This window comes from Erythrolamprus reginae, chromosome 8, assembly GCF_031021105.1.
Source record: "Erythrolamprus reginae isolate rEryReg1 chromosome 8, rEryReg1.hap1, whole genome shotgun sequence".
Lineage (NCBI taxonomy): Eukaryota > Metazoa > Chordata > Lepidosauria > Squamata > Dipsadidae > Erythrolamprus > Erythrolamprus reginae.
Window position 1 is genome coordinate 56,348,213 of NC_091957.1, and position 21,537 is coordinate 56,369,749.

Consider the following 21,537-nt stretch of genomic DNA (forward strand, 5'->3'; position numbering starts at 1 on the left):
TTGGCCAAGTGTGATTGGACACACAAGGAATTTGTCTTGGTGCATATGCTCTCAGCGTACATAAAATAAAATATACATTTGTCAAGAATCATGTGGTACAACACTTAATGATTGTCATAGGGGTCAAATAAGCAATGAAGAAGCAATATTAATAAAAATCTTAGGATATAAGCAACAAGTTACAGTCATACAGTCAACATGGGAGGAAGTGGGTGATAGGAATGATGAGAAAAACTAGTGGAATAGAAGTGCAGATTTAGTAGAAAGTCTGACAGTGTTGAGGGAATTATTTGTTTAGTAGAGTGATGGCGTTCGGAAAAAAACTGTTCTTGTGTCTAGTTGTCTTGGTGTGCAGTGCTCTGAAGCCACGTTTTGAGGGTTAGAGTGCTATACTTGAGGCTAATTCTGCTGATCACCAGCTGCCAGCAGTTTGGCAGATCGAATCTCACCAGGCTCACCAGATTGACTCAACCTTCAACCTCCAAGGTCCCTTCCAACTCTGTTGTTCTAGTCTAATGTTGAATTTGTTGTTTTCTTTCTTTTTTCATAGCTGGCGTTAGACACTCGGTTCTGGACATGGATGAATCACTTTGTCATCTGGGGCTCCTTGATTTTCTATGTCTTTTTCTCCTTCTTCTGGGGAGGCTTCATTTGGTAAGTATGCCAAGAGGTCATGGTTTCTCCAACTCAAGGTGGTCCCTTGGTCATTTCCTCTGCAGAGCCCGAACCTTTAAGCTAAAGTCAGTTGGAAAAGGATGGCCAACTATTAACGTATGAGCAGAGGAATCCTTGTTTACTGAGGTTGTTCGCACCCAGAAACATTTAGATTGAGATTAGTTATTATTATTATTATTATTATTATTATTATTATTATTATTATTAATTGGATTTGTATGGCGCCCCTCTCCGGAGACTCAGGGCGGCTAACAGCAACAACAAGACAGCGTACAATAATAATCCAATACTAAAAATGATTAAAAGCCCATTAATATAAAAACCAAACATACATACAGACATACCATGCATAAAATTGCAAAGGCCCAGAGGGAAAGAGCATCTCAATTCCCCCACGCCAGGCGGCAGAGGTGGGTTTTAAGTAGCTTACGAAAGGCAAGGAGGATGGGGGCAATTCTAATGTCTGGGGGGAGTTGGTTCTGGAGGGCCGGGGCCGCCACAGAGAAGGCTCTTCCCCTGGATCCCGCCAAGCGGCATTATTTAGTTGACGGGACCTGGAGAAGACCCACTCTGTGGGACCTAACTGGTCGCTGGGATTCGTGCAGCAGAAGGCGGTCTCGGAGATAATCTGGTCCGGTGCCATGAAGGGCTTTATAGGTCATAACCAGCACTTTGAATTGTGACCGGAAACTGATCGGCAACCAATGCAGACTGCGAAGTGTTGGTGTAACATGGGCATAGTTGTGAAGAACTACTCAGCCCCACACAGAGAGACTAACTTGAATGAAAGCTTACTTTGAGAAATAACATCTTCAGGTAAACAGTCTAAAGTCACACACGTAATAAGTCAGAATAACAATCCAAATATTACCAAGAACATCTTTTCCAACATCATCTCCATATACCTGTGCAAAAGGCGGTTGAGTTAATTCAGGATGAGGCAGATGGGCCTGGAATCTTGATCGCAATTCCTCGCAGGATGGACTTGTAATTGTGGTAACCACCCTAACTGGTGCAAAGCTGTTTGGCTCTGGTGCAGAATTGATACGTGTTTTTCTCTCATTCTCTCCCTCCCTCCCTCTCTCTTTCTTCCTTTCTCCATCTCTGTTTCCTACCTTCTCTCTCCCTCCCTCTCTCCCTCTCTCCATCCCTCTTTCCCACCTTCTCTCTCCCTCCCATTCCCCTTTTCTCTCTCTCTTTTCCTCTCCATCTCTCTTTCCTACTTTCTCTATCCTTCCCTCTGTCCCTCTCTCCTTCTCCCTCTCTCTTCCTTTCTCCATCTCTCTTTCCCACATTCTCTCTTGCTTCCTCTCTCCTCCTCATCTCTCTCTCTTCCTCTCTCCATCCCTCTTTCCTACCTTCTCTCTCCCTCCCGTTCTCCTTCTCTCTCTCTCTCTCTCCCTCTCCCTCTTTCCTACTTTCTCTCTCCTTCCCTCTCTCCCTCTCTCCTTCTCCCTCTCTCTTCCTTTCTCCATCTCTCTTTCCTAACTTCTCTCTCCCTCCTTCTCTCCCCCTCTTCTCTCTCTCTTCCTCTATCCATCCCTCTTTCCTACCTTCTCCTTCCTCCCGTTCTCCTTCTCTCTCTCTTCCTCTTCAACTCTCTTTTCTACTTTCTCTCTCCTTCCCTCTCTCCTTCTCCCTCTCTCTTCCTTTCTCCATCTCTCTTTCCTAACTTCTCTCTCCCTCCCTCTCTCCTTCTCTCTCTTTCTTTCTCCATCTCTCTTTCCTACCTTTCCCCTCTCCCTCTCTCTCTTCCTCTCTCCATCTCTGTTTCCTCCCTCCCTCCCTCCCTCCCTAATTTTCTCTCCTACCTCCATCTCTCTCTACCACCCTCCCTCTTCTCCCCCTCCCTCCCTCCTCTATCTCTCTCCATATACATGTCTCCCCCTCCCCATCTCTCTCTCATTCTGTCTCCCTCCCTCTCCCTCCCTCCCCCCTTTCTTTCTCTCCCCCTCTTTTTCTCTTCCCAGGCCTTTCTTGAATAAACAAAAGATGCACCACGTTTTCGCCCAGCTGCTGTCCTTCACCTCTTCCTGGCTGGCGATTTTCTGCCTGATCTTCGTCTCCCTCCTCCCCGAGGTCATCGGCCTCGTATTTAGACACATAAAGAAGAAGAAAAGCCGCGAGGTAAGAGAGCAGCAGAAAACCTGCGAAGTCGAAGAATGGATCCCGCTCTTCTAAGCAAGCGAAACCACGGACGGGCGTTGTCTGCAGTTGTTGCGGTTTTTTGGAAGGGGGGAGAGATCTTTTTTCATGATGATTTACTTTCCCCCCAGTGTTCAAACAATTCCCACCTGGTTCAACTGGCCCATAGCGGAGAAGCAAAAGAAGGATAGCTAAGTTTAGCACGGTGTTTCCCAACCTTGGCAGCTTGAAGGTATCTGGACTTCAACTCCCAGAATTCCCCAGCCAGTGAACGCTGGAGAGGAGAATGGGAGGGAGAGAGAAGGTAGGAAAGAGGGATGGAGAGGGGAAGAGAGAGAGGAGAGAGGGAGAGAGGGAGGGAGAAGGTAGGAAAGAGGGATGGAGAGAGGAAGAGAGAGAGGAGAGAGGGAGAGAGGGAGAGAGAAGGTAGGAAAGAGGGATGGAGAGAGGAAGAGAGAGGAAAGAGGGAGAGAGAAGGTAGGAAAGAGGGATGGAGAGAGGAAGAGAGAGAGGAGAGTAGGAAAGAGAGATGGAGAAGAGAGATGGGAGTTGAAGTCCAGATATCTTCAAGTTGCCAAGGTTTGGAAACACTGGTTTAGCAGTCTGTGGAGGACATACTACCTATCCCATTGGGGAAAAAAATAACGATAATCTCCCCATCTTTTTGTCTGAAGATAGGTTAGCCATCAATGGTGGTAGAATCCATCCCGATCAGGGCTGGTTTGAAACGGGAGTGGTTTTATTTCCCCCAGAGATATATTGTTGCCAAACCTCCCATTTCAGACTCTGCCTTCTTGGGAAATTCCGCGAGAGCCAACCACGGGGTCGATATTTCTCCGCCAGTTGTTGTTTTAAAAAAGAAGAATTTAGTTTACGATAGCGGTAGGCAAAGTTGGGTCTTCAATGACATGTGGACTTACCAACTCCCAGAATTCCCGAGCTGGGGTGATTGGCTGAGGAATTCTGGGAGTTGAAGTCCACCACTCATAGAAGAGCCAACTTTACCTCTGGTCTAGGAGGTCCTCAACTAGTTGAAGTCTGAACACCATCTTCCAAAACATGAATTTGTAAAGCTGCTATCCAAGTGTGGCTTGACTGAGTTCCTCTCGCTTCTTTCTCAGCTTTGCAATGTGCAACGTTTATTCTTTTTTCTCAGCATCTTTGCAATGCGCACTGAGTCTCGGTGAAGAGTTTGTGGTTTGTGTGGATCAAGCTGCCTTGATCCACACAAGGAGGTTTGGGTTTTTTTTCAGATTTGGAGACAAAGAACCCAAGAGAACCTTGGCTGAAAGCCTCCATTCTAAGCATAGTTATGGTGGAGACGTTCATTGATGCCCTTCCCCAAGCTTTGGAGGTTGCCCCTGACCTTGGTTGAGGCAACGTAGGTAGAATGACCAATTGGGGGAAGGGGATGTCACACCTGAGAAGGGAGAAAGGAGGAGGCCATTTAAGGTGTTGTTAATTGAGGAGAGGGAAGAATGAAACCCTTGAGACTGAAATCTGAACTGGCATTTTCACTAAATCCAGAGCAACTTTTTTTACAGATCAGTCCTGTTACTATGCGTGTTTTGTTTTGGCACTGTGGTTTCAGGCCGTACCGTGGCACAAATTTAAGACTTCGTTATTGTTATTATTATTTTGTCTTGTAAGGTTTTGCAGTTGGACCTGTCCAGAGGGATTTTGTCCATTTGATATGTTGGAGTGGTCTGTTTTGGGAAAGAGGGGTGGTGGATTTATTACAAGACTTGTGTTGTTTTATGTTGGCTTGTAAACTGCAGTTTTTTCAGTAAAAGTTACACACAGAATGTGTTGGAAGAGTAGTTTTTGCTAGAGCATGGGATGCCCTCAAACGTCTGGCTTGCCATTTATTTATTTATTTATTATTTTATTTATTTATTATTTTATTTATTTATTATTTTATTTATTTATTATTTTATTTATTTATTATTTTATTTATTTATTATTTTATTTTTTACTTTATTTATTATTTTATTTATTATTTTATTTTATTTAATTTTATTTATTTATTTATTTTATTATTATTTTATTTTATTTTATTTTATTAGATTTATTTAGATTTATTTTATTTTATTAGATTTATTTAGATTTATTTTATTTTATTAGATTTATTTAGATTTATTTTATTGATTGATGGATTGATTGGATTTGTATGCCGCCCCTCTCCTGGGACTCAGGGCGGCTCACAACATATCAAAGGAAACATATCAGCACATCTAGGTCCAATTAATATAATTTAAAAAACGCAAAAGTTCTAATTTGACTGACTGCTCCAAACTCCCAGTTTTGCAGACGGTTAAAATTCTCAAGTTTGACCATGGCAAGAGAAGGAACTTGGTACAGGGGGGAAAAAACCCCATTATTTTCCTTTTTTTTAAAAAGACATCTCCATTGTGATGCCATAGTTACCGAGAGCCTTCCTATCAAAAGCTACCTGCAACCCGTCCATAACCTCAGGGCTTCTTTCAAACCCTCCATTCTCAAACTTTTATTGTCAGTACTTTTCCACCCTAAAAAAAAAAAAAAAATGCACCGGAGGTTTTTTTTTTTTTTAAAAAGTAATTTGTAATATATTATTTTGTGCCCTGCTTTTTCTAGCTGCCTGATTTCTCTCTCTCTGTCTCTCTGTCTCTCTCGCTCCAATTTCCCACTTTGCTTTTGTCTCGCCGCGAACCAGGCAACCCGGCGTCTTCCTTCCTCTCGAACATCTACTATCTTCGTCCTCTCTCAAACCTCCAGTAATCACAGTTTCTCCGAATGAATAAGGTGATTTTCTTCTTTTTTAATAAGCTGCCATTCTCCGCCTGTCTCTCTTTTGCTTGCTTTCCGGGCCGTCTGACCTTTCGATAATGCGCTTATCTGTCCCCTGCGCATTATTCTTTTCTTTTTCTAATTTTTTTTTTTAAAGGAAAGAACGCTTCCTATATTTGCTGCAGTTTCAAAGCCTTGCTTAATTGCCATTGCTTTTCTTTCCCCACTCCTTCCAAATCACCTTTGCCACCTCTCATTCCCATGTTGCCATCGATTCTGTTTTGGAGGGTAGTTGAAAACTTACAAAATTTTATTTTATTTTATTTATTTATTTATTTATTAGATTTGTATGCTGCCCCTTTCCGTAGACTCGGGGCGGCTCACAACACAATAAAACAATTCATGACAAATCTAATAATTTACAGTTTAAAATTTAAATAGTTAAAAAAAAACCATTTTTAAACAGACATACCTACAAGCATACCATACATAAATTATATAGGCCCGGGGGAGATGTCTCAATTCCCCCATGCCTGACGACAAAGGTGGGTTTTGAGGAGTTTACGAAAGGCAAGGAGGGTAGGGGCAGTTCTAATCTCTGGGGGGAGCTGGTTCCAGAGGGTCGGGGCCGCCACAGAGAAGGCTCTTTCCCTGGGGCTCGCCAACCGACATTGCTTAGTCGATGGGACCCGGAGAAGGCCAACTCTGTGGGACCTAACCGGTCGCTGGGATTCGTGCAGCAGAAGGCGGTCTCGGAGATATTCTGGTCCGATGCCATGATGGGCAATTCCAGCATTCTCTCTTTCCCCCCGGTTTTGCCAAAATTAGAACATTCTGTAGTTCTGTATAGTCTGGAGGACAGAAGCGAAAGGGAGGGACATGATGGAAACATTTAAATATGTTAAAGGGTTAAATAAGGTTCAGGAAATAGGAAGGTGGGCCCAATCTGAGGTTAGTTGGGGGAACGATCAAAAGCAACATGGGAAAATATGATTTTACCAAAAGAGTAGTAGATGCTTGGAACACACTTCCAGCAGACGTGGTTGGTCAATCTACAGGAGCTGAATTGAAACATGCCTGGGATAAACATAGATCCATCCTAAGATAAAATACAGGAAATAGTATAAGGCAGGGGTGTCAAACCTGGGCCACTTTAAGACTTGTGGACTTCAACCCCCAGAATTCCTCAGCCAGCTTTGCTAAGGTGAGGTGTTGAGCTTTGCTGGCTGAGGAATTCTGGGAGTTGAAATCCACAAGTCTTAAAGTGGCCCAGGTTTGAGACCTCTGGTATAAGGGCAGGCTAGATGGACCGTGAGGTCTTTTTCTGCCGTCAATCTTCTATGTTTCGCTTCTGAATCCCTAATGGGGAATCGGTCGATAGAGGCCACCAATTGCCTTTGTGGTAAGAAGCAAAAATGATGAGCCAAATCGATGGAAGTAATGGGACCACTCCAGGATGAAAGGCTAACATTGTCTTTAGCATTCTGGGAGCATTTCTTTTTTAAAAATAAAATGGGGAGGGGGCTTTGCTAGTTGAAAGGTAGCCCAGCAAGGCACGGACGGCAGCTTTTCACCTAGTTTGCCAAGGATGGATTCCTCGCATCCAGTGGGCCACCTGAACCTTCTCCTTTCACACCTGGAGATACCTTCCTCGGGACTTTCGGCTGTGTGAAATTGTGAGCAGCTATGTCGAAGAGTCCTACTGATAAGCAAAGGGAGGTCTTGTGGTCTTGCTGAACACCATCTGGGTGCAATGCTTTGTTTTGTAGCCCAGCTGCCTGTGGAGCAAAGGTAGGTTTGCAGGACCCCAAAGATATCGTCCCAAAGCTGTGATGAGAAGATTGCTGGTGTTTTTAGAAGCGATGGGCTACAGATGGTTGCCATGATTCAGCCAGAAGGTTGCAGATTCCAGAGTAAACCTCTTGAGTTAACTCGAATAAGTTGTCTTATCTCCTGTTCTGCAGAAATGCCCCATCAAACAGTCCTAAATGACAAGGGATCTACACAAATCAGAGAAATGCAGTGATACCTTGTCTTACGAACCCCTCTTCTTACGAACTTTTTGTGATACGAACCCGGTGCTTAAGATTTTTTTTGCCTCTTGTTCCAAACTATTTTCACCTTATGAACCTGAGCTCCCGCTGCTGGGATGCCCCGCCTCCGGACTTATAGTTTATAGTTTATTAGATTTGTATGCCGCCCGTCTCCGAAGACTTCCGTTGCCAGACAAAATGCTGGGATTTCCCTGAGCCTCCCCTCGCTGGGATTCAAAGCAGTGCCGGCAAAAATGAAGGGAATCCCAGCGAGGAGAGCCTCAGGGGAATCCCAGCAATGCAAGAACGGGCACTTCGGCTGACAATGGAAGTCCAGAGGTGGGGTTTCCCAGCAAGGGGAGGCTCAGGGAAATCCCAGTGCTTCGGCTGGCAACGGAAGTCCGGAGGCAGCGATTCCCAGCGGCGCAAGGCAAAAGGGGTGACTTTTAGGATGAAGTTGCATGTATTATTTGCTTTTACATTGATTCCTATGGGGAAAATTCCTTCGTCTTACGAACCTGTTCATGGAATGAATTAAGTTCGTAAGATGAGGTATCACTGCACTTAAAAGCATGAATGAAAAGATGACCATTATAACCCAGGTAATGATTTGCAGATCAAAAGAAAATGAAAACTTAACTATTGGGTATAGGGAGACTTTCCTTCAGATGGAATTTAGGAAGCAAACATAGAGGTAGCAAAGTTGTGCAAGAAAGCCAAGTCGATTATGGAGAAGATTCACTTCTGTAGATTGTGCCCCTTCTTTAGGTCAAGGTGCAGGTAATCCAGATCCTTCAGAATCTGGCCAAGCATAATGGTTCACTGTCATGCTTTGCTGTGATCTGAACTGGTTCCTGTTAAGATGTTGTCTAGGGCTCTGTCCAAAAGAAAGGAAGATTGGACTTTTTGGGCAAGCTCATCATTTCTATACTGATAGGTTCCATTGTTTTTCAACTTCAACAACTTTAAGATGGGTGGACTTCAACTCCCAGAATTCTCCAACTGCCTGGCTCAGGGCTAAGCAAAGTTGGCTCTTCTATGACATGTGGACTTCAACTCCCAGAATTCCTGAGCTAGCATGATTGGCTTAGGAATTCTGGGAGTCGAAGTCCACAAGTCATAGAAGAGCCAACTTTGCCTACCCCTGGCCTGGCTGGAGAGTTCTGGCAGTTGAAGTCCACCCATCTTAAGGCCGTTGAGGTTGAGAAACACTGTCTTGGCCTTCTGTTGAACCAGGAAATTCTTCCCATCTGAATAAAAAAAAACAAAATAGCTACCAAGGATTTCGTGGTGGTTCTGGATCTTCAAATACAGTGATACCTTGTCTTACAAACTTAATTGGTTCCGTGACGAGGTTCTTAAGGTGAAAAGTTTGTAAGACGAAACAATGTTTCCCATAGGAATCAATGGAAAAGCGATTAATGCGTGCAACCCCAAAATTCACCCCTTTCGCCAGCCGAAGTGCCCGTTTTTGCACTGCTGGGATTCCCCTGAGGCTCCCCTCCATGGGAAACCCCACCTCTGGACATCTGTGTTTTTGCAATGCTGCAGGGGAATCCCAGCATCGCAAAAATGAGTGTTTCGCTGGCAACGGAAGTCCGGAGGTGGGGTTTCCCAGCGAAGGGAGCCTCAGTGAAATTGCAGCATCGTAAAAACACTGAAGTCCTCGAAACCCCATGTCCCGACCTCTGTGTTTTTGTGATGCTGCGATTTCACTGAGGCTCCCCTCGCTGGAAAACCCCACCTCCGGACTTCCATTGCCAGCGAAGCGCCCATTTTTGTGCTGCTGGGGTTCTCCTGCAGCATCACAAAAACACAGAAGTCCGGAGGTGGAGTTTCCCATGGAGGGGAGCCTCAGGGGAATCCCAGCAGCACAAAAATGGGTGCTTTGCTGGTGACGGAAGTCCGGAGGCAGGGCATCCCAGCGGCGGTGGTGGGTTTGTAAGGTGAAAATAGTTTGTAAGAAGAGGCAAAACAATCTTAAACCCTGGGTTTGTATCTCAAAAAGTTTGTATGATGAGGCGTTTGTAAGACGAGGTATCACTGTATCTGCTTCCAAGCAAAAGGTGGACCTCTTACAAACATCATTGTGGGTTTCTCTTTTTCCCTAACGATGCATTTCTAACTTCCTTGTGGTTTCACGTTGAGGAACTGAATGTGTTTTTTCAACGCTAAACCTCCCGACTTAAAACTTGAAACGCCCGCTCACATCCTTTATTTTATTTTTGCCTCGCTGTTTGCAGCAAAGACCCCGCAGGAAAATTGCAAGAGACTCAGCACCAACCGCCCGACCTTCGGTCAGGCCTCTGCTCTTAAGAACGTTCTCAGCAACATCTAATGTATCGTAACAGGTATTAACCTCCTCCCAAAGATTGCTCTGGGACGCATGGAAATAACCCAACGATTCCTGGAATCAGTGGAGTTCTGGAGATGATTCCAGACGCGATTCTTTAACCTCAAGCTGCCATGAAACTATCTCAGTCCGTCAGAACACAAGCACATCGCCTGCCCTAATTTTATAATAGAAAATTGGGCCTGTTTTTTTATTTTATAATGGGCCTTTTTTTTTCTATTTTATAATAGAAAATTGGGCCTGTCTTCATACGGACTTCTACGGCACGACGGGAAAGCGTCAAAACTTGCATTGAGTTTTGGCCGCCCCTGGGTTGCACATTAAAAAGGGTTTGTGGGCTTAAGAAAGATGGACGTGTTCTGCTGGTGGCTCAGAAGTTCAAGGGACGTGATTGTCCACCTTGTGCTGTAGGCTCTTCCTTTCCTCAATGTTTACCTTCTGCGCCACTTCTTCAACCCTTCCACCTCCTCTAGCTTTGTAGATTGCCAGTTGTGCGTGCTCACGTGGTATTTCCAAAGCTTTGCCATCTCTAATCAAAATTAATCCAAGTGATCAAGGTAATTAAATCAAGGTAATCAAGGTTCAACAAAGACGATTAAGGGACTGAAGGTGAAAGACAAAGAAACAAACACTCAGTTCCATTCAATTGCCCAGTTTCCAGCCTGCAAGGGATTATGGGGTCATTAAAAGAAGAGGATGTCAATCAAGCTAAAGAGAATTTCAACAGTAGCTGTCAATAACTGATTTTAGCTTTGTCCTCCCAGGACATGATCAATTTGTCCGAATCGCCCTGGGATACCCTTACTGATCTACCTTAAAAGGAGTTGGTATATATAAATTGGTTTGATTGCCTGCTGGTAGCTTACGTGAAAAGGGCTTTATATCCATTTTTCATTTCATATGCATTGCCTTAATCCAAAGTTTGTTCTGAATTCATTGCTTTCATGTAATTAAGAGAAAAGAATGCCAAAACCGTGACATTCGACTGTAATTTCCCCCCCCCCCCCCTTAATAGATACGAATGGGGCATCTCACATTCCCACCTTACACATTCAGGTTATGTGATCTATCCAAGAAGAGACGAACAAAAAGAATAAGTTATATAAATTGCACATCTCCTGTTCCTCCTCTGGATTAAGGTTAAATAAATAAAAGGTTGGCAGAGGAAAGGAACGTGGTAAAATCCATGATGTTATTGCTTTGAGTGCGGCATGAAATGTGCTGCCTAACTTTTTTATTTTATTATGTGCATTAAATTTAATAATACAGAAAAGTTTTGTCTCTTCTGAATAACTGGACTTCTTAACCCTTAATCTAGGATTTATGGATCATGGCTATCTGAGCAGTCTCATTTTTCCTTCCTTCCTTCCTTCCTTCCTTCCTTCCTCCCTTCCTTCCTTCCCTCCCTCCCTCCTTTCCTTCCTCCTTTCCTCCCACCTGCCTTTCTTTTCTTTCTTTCTTTCCTTCCTTCCTTCCTCCCTCCCTTTCTTCCTCCCCTTCTTTCCTCCTTTCTTCCCTCCCGCCTTTCTTTTTTTCTTTCTTTCTTTCTTTCTCCTTCCTTCCCTTCCCTTCCATTTCCTTCCTTCCTCCCTCCCTCCCTTTTTTCCTCCCCTTCCTTCCTCCTTTCCTCCCACCTGCCTTTCTTTTCTTTCTTTCTTTCCTTCCTTCCTCCCTCCCTTTCTTCCTCCCCTTCTTTCCTCCTTTCTTCCCTCCCGCCTTTCTTTCTTTCTTTCTTTCTCCTTCCTTCCCTTCCCTTCCTCCCTCCCTTTTTTCCTCCCCTTCCTTCCTCCTTTCCTCCCACCTGCCTTTCTTTTCTTTCTTTCTTTCTTTCTTTCTCCTTCCTTCCCTTCCTTCCTTCCTTTCTCCCTCCCTCCCTCCCTTTTTTCCTCCCCTTCCTTCGTCCTTTCCTCCCACCTGCCTTTCTTTTCTTTCTTTCTTTCTTTCTTTCTTTCTTTTTCCTTCCTTCCCTTTCCTTCCTTCCATCCTTTCCTTCCTTCCATCCTTTCCTTCCTTCCTTCCTTCCTTCCTTCCTTCCTTGTAACTTTAGCTGCTTCAGTTTAAAATGGTTGCAGATCTTGGCATTAGACATATAAAAAGTTTTGCCACTTGAGAAACTTCTAGAGTTTTGCTTTGTTTTTCCAGTACCTGCTTCCATTTCATTTTCCCATCCTTTAGTACAAGGGTCCCCAAACTTGGCCACTTTTAAGACTTGTGGACTTTCAACTCCCACGATTCTCCATCCAGCTAATAATTCTGGGAGTTGAAGTCCACAAGTTGCCAAGTTTGAAGACCTCTGCTTTAATATAATAGTCTCTTTCTCTGAATCCCTCCTGCAGCCCAGGAGAGGATGCTCTATTTTATTTTCTGGCAAACGTGATTATCTATTTATTAATGCATTCCCTCCTTTAGCACAAATAATGCAATTCCTAGAAATAGGAATGTTTTCATACTAAGCCTACTTTTTCTACAATTTCCAGTTTTATATAACCCTCTGCAAAAATGTTTCGCTATCTTTACCAGTAGAGAAAATTAATGCTTCTATTTTTATAGTCTAACTTAGGAAAGTTTACAGTTGTTTAATTCCTCAAACCTCTGAAGGGCCTTGCCCAGAAGTTTAAAAAAATCTCCATGCTTGTTCGATTAAAAACCCAGGGATTAATTGCACGATTCTTTCATGTAAAATAATGTTTTTGGCATTCTCTTCCCCCTTTTCTTTGGAAATTAATGTTTCCACCCCTCCATGAAGTCTTATTAATCTAATATGCAACCTGAATTTTTGCATCTTTGCAAATTGCAGTGACAGCAACAAAAGCAAGCAATTGTAGCTAAACAGCTCTCTCTCCCTCTCTTTTGTGTTTTTGTGTGTGTGTGCATGTATGTGTGTCTATTTTGAACAGCCCATCACTTCGGAGTTACCGATGCTGGTGTCATTCAAGCAGCTAGAGAACAGCCATTCGACCGAAGTGAAATCCAGAGAAACCTTCACTCGCCTGGCTGGAAGCCATCTCAGGATATTTCAAATGCAACAATTATAACTCTGCTTTTTTTGTGCGATGCAATGAATCAAGCCGTCCAACCAAAAGGAAGAGGCCATTTTAAAAAAGGAAAGAGAAAAGGATGCACGAGTTGGTTTTTGCCTTTTTAAAAACCGGTGCCAAATCTGGTAGACTTGGGGTCAATCTCTCTCTCCCTCCCTCCCCACCCCATATCCCCGTCATAACGCCAGCCCCCAACAGGCTATTTTGATTGTAAAAAACCGCAAGAGGTTTGGGACCTTTGAAACGAAGGACGCAGCTTCTGTTTTGTTAACGGGTTGCAATGGAGAGGGGGGAAAAGGACAATTTCCTAGCTGTGGGCTTTCCCTTCTGAACCCGTCGAAGAGCACAGATTTTAATTTTTTTCACTTTACAAGCGTAAATGTTTGGACTATGTCTCTCGTCTAACCTGCACCCCCACCTCGGCGCTTCTATTCTTCTACCAACAAATTGGGTGAAGAAATGCAACGTCTTCTCTTTTTCTTCCTCCTCCTCCTCTTCCTCACCTACTCAGCAGTTCCATTAAGGAAATGGGGATGGGCGTGTTGGCTATGCCAACTCAACTTTCTCCGCAAGGCACCAAGGAGGATGTAATAAATGCCACTTTTTAAAGTACAAAAATCACAATGGGAAAACTCAGAAAGCTGACGAGAGGCATGGAAAAGTTCTCCTCTTTTGAAATGCTTTTTGCTTTCACACAATCCAAGTCAAGGTCCATTTAATTTCAGACGAGTCAAAGTGCCTGGGCTTCAACACCTCCACTGGGCTATCCTGGTTTTGTGGAACACTGGAAGATATCTGGACGTAGAACACTGCGAGTGCAAGACTTGGCCAGTGGTAGACGGCCAGTGGGCTTGTCATCTTTTGCCATGCAAGCTCTGTTCCCTTCTAAAACTTACAGGAAGTTCCGATGGGAGGTAAGGTATACATTTCCTTTGGGCCGTATACCGGTTGATTACCGCCAACCCTAATATATATATATATACATATTTTTGTCTTGTGTACAAAAAGGGAAGAACTAATAATCTAAGCAATACATTATGGATGTGCTAGTGCATTGCTTTGCGAAGCATCTGGGACCCTCAACTTCAAAGTTTTGCCACCGTTTTGTGTGAACCCTAAAAACATCGGCAGAGGTCAAGTTCCTAGAGGCACCCCATTTTTTTCTAAGACTCTGCTCAGAAGGGAAGAATCAGAAACTATCTGGGCAGCCACATGAGACAATATGGGTGATAAAAGGAGTTGTGTTAAACCCAAACAACTCTGGTTTTGTATGGACCTCCCTGGATCCACCTTTTCATCCACCGTAATCTCCAGTCACTTCCCTCCAGTCACCTCCCACCCCACACCTTAATTTTTGGATTAAAGTGTTCCCTGCAACACATTTTTGGGCTGCTTAACCAAGGGTCAACTTTTTTCTCCAAGGCTTGCCCACATCTAACAAGCCATCTCTACACATCCTTGGAAAGGTGTCCTGTAAAACCTTTTTGGCGCACCGAAAACAACGATGACATCAAAAAAATCCAAATTTGCATGGACAGAGAAGCAAAGCATGGACCCACCGGCAAATTGGCAGAATCCTTTGCAGCATGGAAAACAAACCAACCCTGGCATCCATGGCGGCACGTGGGATTTCCTCAAAAGTGTTTGTGGCCACGAGAGACGTGATCGAGGAAGATCTCAGTTGGGTTCCGAAGGAGAGCCGAAGCTTGGGTGTGTGGATACCCACTTTTGAGTCTCTTTGAGAAGATGCTCAAAAGTGTATTGGTAGTATGGCAAGGTCTGTGTAGCCCTGAAGGACAAGGGTGTGATAAGTTACTATGAGTGTCTTCAACGCAGCTACTCATTGTTGAGATGGACACATCTAAGTGGGCTTTAGAAACAGAACAAACACACAAACACTATCATCCAAGACCAAATTCAGTTTCGCGACAAAATAACGCTGCATTATTTTTCAACCTTGCGAAAGGCTACCAAGCTAAGAACAACATGTTGTCTTATTTTAATGTATTAGTATTTTTTTTTTTGCAAAGGAACAATGGAGACTTGAACCCAAGTCCAAATAGCTGTTTTAAAAAAGGAAAGGATAAAGCTCACAGGTTGTCAGCTAACTATATTTTTTCCCCAAATTTTAAAAAAGAAAAAAAAACCTTGGGTTTTTTTTGTTTACACGATTCCCTGACACTTGTAACCGAAAACCTCTCCTTTATCCTTTTTTAATTGGGAAACAGGAGGGAAAAGTGTTATTTGAAAAAAAAAATAGCGCCAACAGTAATACTTAAGGAGTTTGAGAATTATTTTTTGTTCAAACGAAACTAGGAAAAAGCACTTTCAGTTGTCTTCCTATCCAAAAAGAGCCGGGTTAAAAATAGAAAGCATTTTTCCTGGTTTTTGCTGCATGGCCACAAAAAAAAAAGAAATAAAAATAAATGCAATTATATAGTTTTTAAAACCACAACCTCTGGATGAAAACGTGCACATTTTTTGCTTTATTCTCATCTGTCTAGAATTTTGCTCTTTGCCACTAAAAGAAACATTACGGCAAAAATAATCATTATTTCCACTCCTTTTTTTTTAAAGCAAAATAGGATAGCTGGTTTCAATCAAAGCCTGTAATTCATGCAGACAACAAACCATGGTGAATATTGGGTGGTGGCTTGAAGATGAAGATACAACGTGGTACAATCAGGGACAATTCCATCACTTCCAATTTGGGTTGTGCTAACTTTATTTTGCCCTCAGTTCAATAATGAAGTTTGGGTGTGAATTCTGCTCTTGTATGCCAGTTTATTGGTTATTAATTGATTATGCTGATGAGCTAAAAGAAGCATAAATTCAGCTGTGTATTAGTGCCTCTGAAGACTCAAGAGATTAGTTCTCAGTTTGATAGTACTCAACTGACAAAACCAGCAAGGGATCTTTTGCAAACTAGTAAGCAGAAGGAAGAAATATATAAATATACATATACATATATACGTGTGTATGTAGGTATATGTATGTATGTCTAAAAGAAAGAGGATGTGTAAATATAGCGAACAGTCAGAACAAGGGAGTAAACATTCTATAAAGATTTTAAGGTGCATTTTTCAGCTTGCAAAAAAAAATAAAAATACCAAAACCCCAACAACCCAGGACTACATTAATCACTTCAACTGTGATTTTATATATTCATGTTGCTTTATACAATAATCGTGGAATGTTAAATTTTATGAATGCGATCTCGGCTCTTTTTTCATGACAATTTTTTTGAGTTTTCTTTTGAAATGATCAATAAACTTTGGTATGTTCTGATGATGAGTTTAACCGCCTCTGTCACCCAACACAAACTCCGTTCGAGGGGGGAGTTGGGATATTGCGTGTAACGTCATCGTATTACAAGCCACTGGTGTGTGTGTGTGTGTTTTTTCCTCGGTAAGTGCGAAGTCGCAGGTATGAAGTCATACGTGTGAAGTTAAGAAAACCGTCCAGAGGATGGAAACACCTACAGTACCTGTCTGTTTTACGGGCAGTCAACATCACTTCAAATTAAGGATGCACTACAACAAATTTAACGGAATAAGCAAACAAATTTGCAAATCTCAAAGTTTAATCTCAAACCTTTCAGGGATTTGAAGGAGGGATATCCAGAAGATTCGATTAGCCCAAATTGGAATAAAAGCAAATTTATTTTGATTTATCCTTTGCGTTATTTAGAGCAGCGTTTTTCAAAACTCTGTAACTTTTAGGATCTGTGAATTTCAACTTCCAGAATTCTATTGTACAATTATATTGTTGTAAGTCTCCCTGAGTCCTTCAGGATTGGAAGGCACAGAAGTCGAATAAATAATAATAGTAATAGTAATGTTGTTGTAGTAGTAGTAGTAGTAGTAGTAGTAGTAATGATGATAATTAATAATAATAATAATAATAATAATAAATAAACAAATAAATAAATTCTAGTAGTACGTGTGAGAGGGGTCTTAGAATCCTAGTGGACAACCATTTAAATATGAGCCAGCCACGTGTAGCAGCTGCCAAAAAAGCCAATACAGTGTTCCCTCGATTTTCGCAGGTCCGAACTTTGCAAATAGCCTATACCACGGTTTTCAAAAAAATATTAATTAAAAAATACTTTGCGGGTTTTTTTCTATACCACGGTTTTTCCCACCCGATGATGTCATACATCATTGCCAAATTAATAATTTTTGCAAATAACAAAAAATATAATTATTGTTAATAAATAATTATGTTTATAAATATCAGGATCACTAAGTGTCTTATTCAATGGTGAGTACCAGTAATAATGGTGAGTAAAGGGTTGTTAAGGGAATGGGAAATGGTAATTTAGGGGTTTAAAGGGTTAAGGGAAGGCTTGTGATATTGTCCATAGCCAAAAATGGTGTACTGTGCGGTCTCGGAACGCATCCCCCGTGAAAATCGAGGGAACACTGTACATGTATTTCATACAGTCACGTAAAGTGGGGGGATTTGTAACATTTGGGGTGATTTCTCTCTCGGGTGGGAATAGATTTGAGCTGAGAAGCTTGAAAACATTTTTAGAGGAGTGTTTTTCAACCTTTAAGAGGAATGGACCTCAACTCCCAGAATTCCCCAGCCAGCTTTCTGAGGAATTCTAGGAGTTGAAGTCCATCCCCTTAAAGAGGGCAAGGAATTGTGGGAGTTGAAGTCCAACCCCTGTAAAAAGAGCCAAGGAATTGTGGGAGTTGAAGTCCACATCTCTTAAAAGGCCCAAGGTATTCTGGGAGTTGAAGTCCACAAGTCTTAAAGTTGTCAAGTTTGGAGACCTCTGCTGTCGGAGCACCGGCCCTCTTTGGCGAGCGCCCAGTTGGAGAAAGGGCTGAGCAGTCCAGTCCAACCAGTCCGACTCCTTGTAAGGCAATTTCCTGGTTCCTCCTTTGAAAAAATCACGGGGCGCGCAATGCTGGAGCCAGGGACGAAACCCACCTTCCCAGCCCACCCGCGTCCCCCTAAAGGAGGGCAGCCGGTTCCGACGTGATGCGGGACACGCGAGAAGCGGGCACCGTCCTTTCGGGGGAGGACATTCAGGTTTGGACGAGCCCCTTTCGGGGGTCTCCGCCGCCTTTGGACACTTGGGTACCACCGCGTCTCCATCCCTGGCGGAGAGGCGCAAAGGACGAGGCGCCGCTCTCCATCAGAACCGGGCGCCCCGGCGCTGTAGCCGGGGGGGGAAACCGAGGCAGGACCGCCTGCCCTGCGGAGCCAGACGCCCCCGGGCCGGCGGGGAAGGAGGGACCAGCAGAGGCGGAGGAACCCAACCTGACCCAGCCCTGCCCAACCCGGCCGGGCGCGCCGCTGTGGCCACCCGCCAAACCCACCACCGGGCCGATGGCTCAGCCCGCCCAGCCGCCCAGCCGCAGCTCCGAGGCCGAGATGGCGCTTTACTACCGGCTACTACGAAGCGCCGCCCGCGCCGAGGTTCTGGCCGGAGCCGGTAAGCCGGATTGGGGGGTCGGGGACGCAGCGCATTTGTGCCCAGCTCTGATGCGCTCGAGGGGGGCTGCCTTGCAGAAAGAAGGGTGGAGGGCAGGTGGGGAGGGGGTTGCTGAGGTGGGGGTGTTCCTACCTCGCTTCCCCCCCATCTTAATTTCTCCTGTCCGGCCCCCCCTGTCTGAAGAGGTTTTGGGATGCTGCTGACCCCATCGCCGTCAAACGGAGGGGGGGGGAGAAAAATAAGGAGAGGGAAGGAGGGAAAGAGAGAGAGAGGGAGAGAAGGAGAGAGAGAGAGGAGGGGAAGGAGGGAGAAAGAGAGAGAATGAGAGAGCGAAAAAGGAGAGAGGGGGAGGAGGAGGAGAGAGAAGGAGGGAAAGAAAGAGAGAGAGAGAGGAGGGAAAGGGAGAGAGAGGTGGGAGAGAAGGAGAGAGGAGCATGGACATGGCGAGAGAGAAAGGAGGGGAGGGAGAGAGAGAGAAGGAGAGAGAGGAAGGAGAGAAAGAGAGAAATAGAGAGAGAGAAGGAATATAATTTAAATGCAAATTATATTAAAGTATGATAGGTTACTAGGATCACACAAGTAAGCTGTAACAAATAAGGTTTGTGTAAATTGTCGAATGTTTAGGATTTGATATATATTTGTAAATATGAAAGTTTATATATGTTTATGTTTTTGTACGTTTTGTAAAGTGTGTCTTGTCATTGTTTTTGTCATTCTCTCTCCCTCTCTCATTCTCTCTCTCTCTCTTTCTTTCTCTCCCTCCCTCCCTCTCTGTCATTCTCTCTCTCTTTGTCTCTCACTCTCTCATTCTCTTTCTCTTTCAGACTCTCTTTCATTCTCTCTCCTCTCTCTCTCATTCTCTCTCTCTCACTCACTCTCTCTTTCTTTCTTTCTCTCCCTCTCTCCCTCTCTCCCCCCCTCTCTCATTATTTCATTCTTTCTCTCATTCTCTCTCTCTCTCTCTCCTCTCTCTCTCTTCTCTCTCTCCCTCTCCCCCCTCTCTCTATTTTTCTCTCTCTCTCTCTCTCTCGTTCTTTGGTCTTTTCTAATCACTTTCTGAATTCTGTGTGCTGGTAATTGTGTTCCTGGATCTGCAGCCTAATGAGTAGAGCTTCCATGTACAGCAACTGTCTGTACCGAGAGCAAAGGGTTCAAAGGTCTCCAGCCCTCTTTCCCCATTTCTCCAGTGAAGGAAGAAACACCCTAGAGGGTTGATAGCGCAGATGACTGATTACAGATTTATTCTTTAAACGGGGTTTTAATCTTTAATCCACAAGGGTGTGTCAAAAAACGGTGGCCGTATTTATTCTTCCAGACTCATTAATGTGGATCCCGATTTTGAGAAACCTTGGACACAAACTAAATCTTAAAGGGGGCAATCCTCAATTTTGAGGGGAACCCCCCAAAATCTGCAGAAGCACAAAATATACATAAAGTATTTTTCAGAGTATAAGACATATCCTTGAGACACTCCGAGTCCTTGGAGAGGGGCGGCATACAAATCTAATTAATAATAATAATAATAATAATAATAATAATAATAATAATAATAATAATAATAATAAATCATTTTTCCCTCTAGAAGAGGCTAAAAAATTGGGTGCGTCTTATACTCAGAATGTAGCTTTTTCGAAGCATTTTTTTTCCAGCCCTAACAAGGTGCTAACAAACTTCCTGGCTTGCAGGATTTTTTCATTGTTACTCCAAAGAGCTTTTTTTCCCCCATCCCTAAATCTTTGCAGGCTTGTTTTCATTGCTACTCCCTCTGAAAAGGGTTTTTTTCAGGCCTAACAAGATGTTAATGATTGTCCTGGCTTGCAGGATTTTTTCATTGCTACTCCAAAGAGGTTTTTCCCCCCAGCCCTAAATCTTTCTAGGTTTGCTTTCATTTCTACTCCCTCCAAAAAAAGTGTTTTTTTCTCCAGCTCTAACCGGGGGATAAAATAATGTACCGAAGCTGACCAGACTAAGAACACTAGCCAGATAAATACCCAACAGGTAGATCTCCCACCCATTTTCTCTCCCAAAACTAAGGTGCATACTTTGAAAAATATGGTATACATTTAGGTGTAGAAATATAAGGAAAGAATCCAAAATGAGAACAGAGGGGTGGATTGGCCCAGAATGGAGGGTTTATTCCTGGGCAGAAGGTGAGAAGGGAGGCAGAAAATTCAAAAAATTTACAACCTGTGCTAAATGAAAACAGTAGCAGTTTACCCTGCAGAAGCAAAAAGATTCACGTCCAGATGTTTTATTCATTTTAATTACTGGGTTGCTTAATGCTTGAATAACCTGCAGCGTTTTCACCCTCAACCTTGCAAGCATCCAGCAATTTCTTCTTCGACCCCACGGAGGTTGTAGGAGTTGCTTCTTTTCACCCACCCACCCCCCAAAAAAAGAGGAGCCTATTTTTTGCTTTTCTTTCTGCAAAAGGGATGAAAATCCAGTTTGATTCGAAGTAATTAAAATGCATCCTCCTTCATTTGGAAACCTGTGAGAGGATTAGAGGAAGGGAGGGCGAGGAAGGGGGAAATTAATTACAAATCCTCTTTTTTTGGCAGCCCAAGGCTGCTAATTTAAGAATCCCAGGCATGGATATTCCAGAAGAAGGAGGAGGGGGGAGGAGGAGGAGGAGAAGAGGAGAAGAGGAGGAGGAGGAGGAGGAGCAAATAAGCAGCTGGAGTCAAGTTGTTCTGCTGGGAATCGTAATTCTACTATACCTGGTGGACCATGGGACTTACTTTTGGCTTTCTCCAAGGATATTTATAGTATGTTTGTGTTGTGAGTGGTCCATGTTCTGTGTCAGGGGCTCCTGATTTTAAAGATAGAACTTCCCGTTGGGTGTCTGGATTCATGGTGGGGAGCTCACCCTGGCATAGTGCATAGATAGCCCTGTGGATGTCCTTGCAAATGTCCCAGCCACTTCCACAAACAGCTCAGCGGAGAAACAGCGATGGGGACCAATTCCAAAAGATCATTTAGAAAACTACCGTGATTCAGCCCTGTCTTTCGGGGAGAAGCGCATGGAAACAGAAGAGCCATTGATCAACTCTTGAATGGAATCTTGACTTGGAA

At 43.6% G+C, this 21,537-nt stretch overlaps 2 protein-coding genes across 4 annotated transcripts in view; both read left to right on the forward strand.

Annotated features, from left to right (window-relative positions):
• ATP11C (ATPase phospholipid transporting 11C) overlaps window positions 1–15,440 on the forward strand; it is an 83,290-nt gene extending 67,850 nt beyond the window's left edge. For 2 of the 3 annotated variants that reach the window (XM_070759962.1, XM_070759960.1), the window contains exons 27-29: window positions 551–654; window positions 2,646–2,802; window positions 12,873–15,440. In XM_070759962.1, the coding sequence (XP_070616063.1) occupies window positions 551–654; window positions 2,646–2,802; window positions 12,873–13,010 (399 nt within the window). In that variant the 3' untranslated portion in view covers window positions 13,011–15,440. Of the gene's footprint in view, window positions 1–550; window positions 655–2,645; window positions 2,803–9,865; window positions 9,974–12,872 lie in introns of all 3 variants that reach the window. The other variant, XM_070759961.1, reaches the window with a different exon arrangement.
• Window positions 15,441–18,051: 2,611 nt separating this feature from the next.
• MCF2 (MCF.2 cell line derived transforming sequence) overlaps window positions 18,052–21,537 on the forward strand; it is a 59,238-nt gene continuing 55,752 nt past the window's right edge. Inside the window, exon 1 of the mRNA XM_070759963.1 lies at window positions 18,052–18,462. Within this exon, the coding sequence (XP_070616064.1) occupies window positions 18,357–18,462 (106 nt within the window). The 5' untranslated portion in view covers window positions 18,052–18,356. The remainder of the gene's footprint in view (window positions 18,463–21,537) is intronic.